The 5733-nt window shown below is 33.5% G+C and overlaps 2 protein-coding genes across 2 annotated transcripts; both read left to right on the top strand.

Moving 5' to 3' along the window:
- Positions 1 to 281: 281 nt before the first annotated feature.
- Positions 282 to 2633, top strand: LOC106649271 (gastrula zinc finger protein XlCGF26.1-like). The gene is made up of 3 exons (XM_014366582.2): positions 282 to 468; positions 541 to 631; positions 707 to 2633. The coding sequence occupies exons 1-3, from the start codon at positions 428 to 430 to the stop codon at positions 2360 to 2362; spliced, it is 1788 nt and encodes a 595-aa protein (XP_014222068.1). The 5' UTR covers positions 282 to 427; the 3' UTR covers positions 2363 to 2633.
- A 580-nt stretch (positions 2634 to 3213) lies between these two features.
- Positions 3214 to 5733, top strand: LOC106649228 (zinc finger protein OZF-like). The gene is made up of 4 exons (XM_014366529.2): positions 3214 to 3326; positions 3450 to 3499; positions 3788 to 3893; positions 3964 to 5733. Exons 2-4 carry the CDS (start codon positions 3474 to 3476, stop codon positions 5161 to 5163), a joined length of 1332 nt encoding a protein of 443 aa, XP_014222015.2. The 5' UTR covers positions 3214 to 3326; positions 3450 to 3473; the 3' UTR covers positions 5164 to 5733.

The following is a 5733-nucleotide window of genomic DNA, read 5'->3' as shown; positions in this document are numbered from 1 at the left end:
GATCGTTTTTTTGAAATTCCATGAATTTAAAGTTTCAACCAAACCGACTATCTTTAACAAGTCTATAGCAGTAAACATTTTTTGTTATTATTTTTTTTAATTTCGACAAATTTTTATTTACTTAGCTCATACGAACGAGTAACGAAAGACCGCAGGAAGGGGAAAATATTCTCAAGAAACTATCGCGATTGTGGGGACACCTCGCCAATGTAACAGTAGTGCGATGAGTCGCTCACGAGCAACTCGATTCCTCAGTAGGCAAGTGTTATCAGCACAAATAATATCAGTAAAAGAGTATTTCGGTCCATATAGTGTTTGGCTGCACGTGGTTAACCTCTAATCATTTCTTCGTATATATCGTGAAAATGTTCCGTAAATATTTTATTATATTATTATAATATATAATATATAATGCAAAAATATTAGCATGTATAAAAAAGAGATGAAAAACCTCGAGGACATAGTTAGGTACAACATTTTTTGTGCATACGATAATATTCTTTTTTATCGAGTGACTCCTCAAATTTTATCATTCTTCAGGGTGAAGCAAGAGCCGAACGAGACTTGGTCAGATACGGTGGACTCTTGTGAATCGAACAACTTTAGAGCATTAACTTTTGGTGGATCGTCAGTCAGTTCGATGATTTGAATTATTTTCTGTTTTTTTTTTCACCAATGAAATACTTATACACGATTTTAATTTTAGGCTACTCACTTGAATGAGGGTATGGCGTTGCAGGAAAAGTTAGATGAAAAACTTTTCGTAGATAGTGAGTACCGGGATATCAAAACTGAATGGAAGCCATTATCGACGAGTATCAACAAAACAGAGTACCAAAATTATCCGTCAATTGTAAAAATAGAAAACGAAAGTCAGAAGAATGACAAGAATGAAAATATGCTCATTGTTTTTGAGTGTAAGAATGTTAAGCCAGAACTGAAATTTTTATCGAATGCCGCTTGCAAAACTGAGCCACAAAATTGTCTACCTATTGTGAAAGTAGAAAATAATCAAATTCAGACAAATAATTTCAATGAAAAAGAACAGGAAATTTTGGTAAAAAACGAGTTCATTGACGATAACGGTCCAATTCAAGTAAATCTTCAATTGAAATTTGAAGAATATAAGGAGGCGAAAACATCGAATACAACTTCTCAAAACATTGAATCATCTTATGAGTGTCAAAAATGTCGAAAAATTTTTAAGGGAGGAGCCAGTTTGAATGCACATATGAATGCAACACATAAAAGCCTTAGACTACAGGAATTTGAGATTTGCCGCAAGTCATTTGGAAACCAATGCACTTTCACAAATCGCGCAAACGAAGTACACGATAGTATCAAACCTTTTGAATGTGAAATTTGTCAAAAATCGTTTAGACTAAGACATCACCTTAAATCTCACATAAATGGAGTACATGATGGCATCAAACCATTCGCATGTGAGATTTGTCACAAGTCATACGGCCGCAAGGAAACCCTTCGATCTCATATCAAGACAGTGCATAATCTTCGCAAACCCTTCGAATGCGAGATTTGTCTTAAATCATTTGGATACCAGCATCACCTCAAAGCTCACGTAAAAACAGTGCATGATCCTTGTAAACCTTTTCAATGTGACATTTGTCATAAATTATTCGAAGATAAAGGTAACCTCAAATCTCATATAATTGCATTGCATAATCGTAGCAACCCCTTCGAATGTGAAATTTGTCATAAATCATTTGGATGTCAGAGCACCTTGAAAAGTCACGCAATTACAGTACATATTCGTAGCAAACCTTTCGAATGTAAAATTTGCTGGAAATCATTTTCACTAAGACATCACCTTAAATCTCACATAAATGGAGTACATGATTGCATCAAACCATTCGCATGTGAGATTTGTCACAAGTCATACGGCCGCAAGGAAACCCTTCGATCTCATATCAAGATAATACATGATCGGGTCAAACCCTTTGGATGTGAAATATGTCATAACTCATTTGGATATCAGAACACCTTGAAAAGTCACGCAATGACAGCACATATTCACAACCCTTTTGAATGTAAAATTTGCGGGAAATCATTTTCACTAAGACATCACCTTAAATCTCACATAAATGGAGTACATGATTGCATCAAACCATTCGCATGTGATATTTGTCACAAATCTTTCCAACGAAAAGAAACTCTTCAAATTCACACAACTACAGTACATGATCGTATTAAACCGTTCAAATGTGAGATTTGTCGCAAATCATTTGGACTTAAATGTGGCCTCAAAGCTCACGTAAATACAGTACATGATCGGATCAAATCCTTGAATGTGAAATTTGTCACAAGTGGTACGGCCGTAACGAAACCCTCCAATCTCACATAAAGTTTGTACACAATCGAATCAAACCCTTCGAATGTCATATTTGTCATAAATCATTCGCATACAACTATCACCTCAAAACTCATATAAATGAAGTACATATTTGTAGCAAATCATTTGAATGTCAAATATGCCACAAATTATACGTCCGCAAGGATACTTTAAGAACTCACATGAATACCTACCATGCATTAAATTGAAGATTTTAAAAATTTCGATTTTTTTACGCGTAATTGTGACGCAACAAAGCCTTCTGTAATCGCATAAATATGCTACATAATTTAAGAAAATTTTGCCTATGTATATCTTAAATTTTGCAAAGATCAATAAAATATTTAATAATGTAATTTAATTTGTTTTAATCGTAAAATATCTTTAATTGACTATTCTTATATTCATTGAAATATAAACAGGCCTAGAATTCTACATCAACTTCTCACGTCAATTCCGATTTTCGTTAACACAGAAGAGTCTGTATGCTCGATGGTCGATAAAAAAGAATCGGTAACCGTGTTAATTTGAAAGAAAATTTCTAAACACGATAATAAAATCTCGGCTCGACAAACGGCTCTGTGACATCGAAATTACATTATATTTTGTAAAAATATCGACACTGCCGACGTAGATATTTTATTACTAATAATACTAGTAATAATACTATGCGATGATCTGCGCGTGTCGAAAAATGTATTTCTCTTTTGTACAAATGTTTCTCCGCACATATCGCCCGTAGGTATATATTGGGCGCCTATGTGAATGACATTTTCATTACAGTTATGGTGTAGTTTTAACGAATCCCTCTAAACGTATCGCAGTACATAATTGCGTATAGTCAGTCGACGGTAGAGGGGGGAATAGCCGCGGTGCTATCAACGCCTCTTACGAAATGTAGGAAGTTTCAACATTCACAACGTAATTTTCCATTTAAAAATCTGATAACAATCCCGGGATCTGATCGCTAATATAAGTAAGTAAGGGTAGTGCGTTCGTTCGGTAGCGAGCAACTCAAAAAAGTTCACTAACATCGTCTGTAAAAAAGAATAGTTCACCACCAATAACTCGAGACGCTTAACCTCAAATATTTCATCAGTGTACGACGTCCAAATTCCAAGTTATGGAAAACAACGGGAACGTAGTTAGGTATGACTTTTCATATCTAAGCTTTAATATAGGGTAGTCACACCAATCAATGACCGGGTACCAGTGAATGATCATTTTGGAATATATCATATGAAAAACAATTAAAAATACATTTGTATGGACGTTATTCAATTCTTTAGTGAATGATGCATCTTGTTTTCTATGTTCGAACATAATTTAACAAGGAAAAACAATAATTATTGTACATCCAAAAGTGGTCATTTACTGGTCGAAAGCGGTACCCTATACCTTTCAACTGATCGTTTCATGAAACATGATTATATTCAGAGTGAAGGAGGAGCCAAACGATGATACTACCGAAGGTAATAATTTTGTTTCGGTGGATTCTCGCAAAGTCAACAACTTTGAAACGTTCACGGTTTTTAAATCATCAGTGAGTTCAATATTTTTAATAATTTTTGGTTTTTCAGTCATTCAAAACTAATACACGATTTCAATTTTAGGCAAAACTCATGAACAAAGTTAAGCCGTTACATGGAGAGTTGGATGAAAAAATATTCATCGATTTTGAGTGCAAAGATGTTAAAACTGAACTGCCGTTTCTATCGACAGCCATTTGCAAAACTGAGTATCGAAATTGTCTACCTATTGTAAAAGAAGAAAATCGAAGTAATGATAATTATTTCAATGATAAAGATCAGTTAATTTTAATAAAAAACGAATTCGATAATAACAGTAATCAAGTTGAAGAAAATTCTCAATTGAAAATTGAAGAATATGAGAAAGTAAAAAAATCAAGAAAAATTTCTAAAACCAAACAATGTCATGAGTGTCAAAAATGTCGAAAAACTTTCAAAGAAAAAGTGAGTCTAAAAAGACATATCATTTCGGCCCATACGGGTATTAGACCATATGAATGTAAAATTTGCCATAAGTCATTTCGATACCAGTGTAAACTTAAAATGCATATAATGACAGTACATTATCAGATCAAACCCTTCGAATGTGAGATTTGCCATAAGTCATTCGGAGAGCAAAATAAACTCAAATGTCACAAAAGTACAGTTCATGATCTTGAAAAACCCTTCGAGTGTAAAATTTGTCATAAGTCATTCGGCCGTAGGTATCACCTCAAAACTCACCTAAATGCAGTGCATAGTCGTAGCAAACATTTTGAGTGTGATATTTGTCACAAATCATTTGGAGATAAAAGTAATCTCAAAAAACACATAAACACACTACATAATCGTATAAAACCCTTTGAATGTGACACTTGTCACAAATCATTTGGCTATAAGAGTGATCTCAAAAAACATATAACTGCAGTACATCATCGGAGCAAACCATTTGAGTGTGAGATTTGTTATAAATCATTTGGAGAGAAGAATACACTTAAAAGGCACAAGATGACTGTACATGATAGAAGAAAACTCTTTGAATGTGAGATTTGTCACAAATCATTTGGAGAGAAGACTAAACTTACAAGGCACATAAACACACTACATAATCGTATAAAACCCTTTGAATGTGACACTTGTCACAAATCATTTGGCTATAAGAGTGATCTCAAAAAACATATAACTGCAGTACATGATCGGAGCAAACCATTTGAGTGTGAGATTTGTTATAAATCATTTGGAGAAAAGAATACACTTAAAAGGCACAAGATGACTATACATGATAGAAGAAAACTCTTTGAATGAGAGATTTGTCACAAATCCTTTGGAGAGAAGACTAAACTTATAAGGCACATAAACACACTACATAATCGTATAAAACCCTTTGAATGCGATATTTGTCTCAAATCATTTTGATACCAGCATCGCCTCAAAGCTCACGTAAAAAGAGTACATGATCGTTGTAAACTTTTTGAATGTGACACTTGTTACAAATCATTTGGCTGTAAGAGAGATCTCAAAAAACACATAACTGCAGTACAAGATCGAAAATTTGAGCGAAATGATAATCTCAAAGTTCACATAAATACAGTACATAATAGTAGAAAAACCATTGAGTCTGAAATTTGTCACAAATCATTTGGATATCAGCATGCACTCAAAAATCACGTAAATTCAGTTTGTGACAAGTAAAATTCCTTCTGAGACATTTGGATTCTTAAATGACTTCTACAATCATATAAATTCGAAAATTCAACCGATTTAATGTAATCTAAGTTAAACTATCTCATTGCAATACATTAATGTAGAAATTTAATAATCATTCTTTATAAATAAATCATTTAATTATAATTTTACTGTATTCTAGGCGCTCTG

This window comes from Trichogramma pretiosum, unplaced genomic scaffold (assembly GCF_000599845.2).
Source record: "Trichogramma pretiosum strain Unisexual culture from Peru unplaced genomic scaffold, Tpre_2.0 scaffold98, whole genome shotgun sequence".
NCBI classification, from domain to species: Eukaryota; Metazoa; Arthropoda; class Insecta; order Hymenoptera; family Trichogrammatidae; genus Trichogramma; species Trichogramma pretiosum.
The sequence above is the reverse complement of the archived record's forward strand: the minus strand, read 5'-3'. Positions and strand labels throughout refer to the sequence as shown.

Bases quoted from the DNA above. Each gene is read 5' to 3' on its own strand.
- LOC106649271 (XM_014366582.2), top strand. From the start codon at position 428: ATGTATAAAAAAGAGATGAAAAACCTCGAGGACATAGTTAG. The intron at 469-540 runs GTACAACATTTT...ATCATTCTTCAG, and splicing joins AACCTCGAGGACATAGTTAG to GGTGAAGCAAGAGCCGAACG. The intron at 632-706 runs GTCAGTTCGATG...TTTTAATTTTAG, and splicing joins TAACTTTTGGTGGATCGTCA to GCTACTCACTTGAATGAGGG.
- LOC106649228 (XM_014366529.2), top strand. From the start codon at position 3,474: ATGGAAAACAACGGGAACGTAGTTAG. The intron at 3,500-3,787 runs GTATGACTTTTC...GATTATATTCAG, and splicing joins AACAACGGGAACGTAGTTAG to AGTGAAGGAGGAGCCAAACG. The intron at 3,894-3,963 runs GTGAGTTCAATA...TTTCAATTTTAG, and splicing joins TCACGGTTTTTAAATCATCA to GCAAAACTCATGAACAAAGT.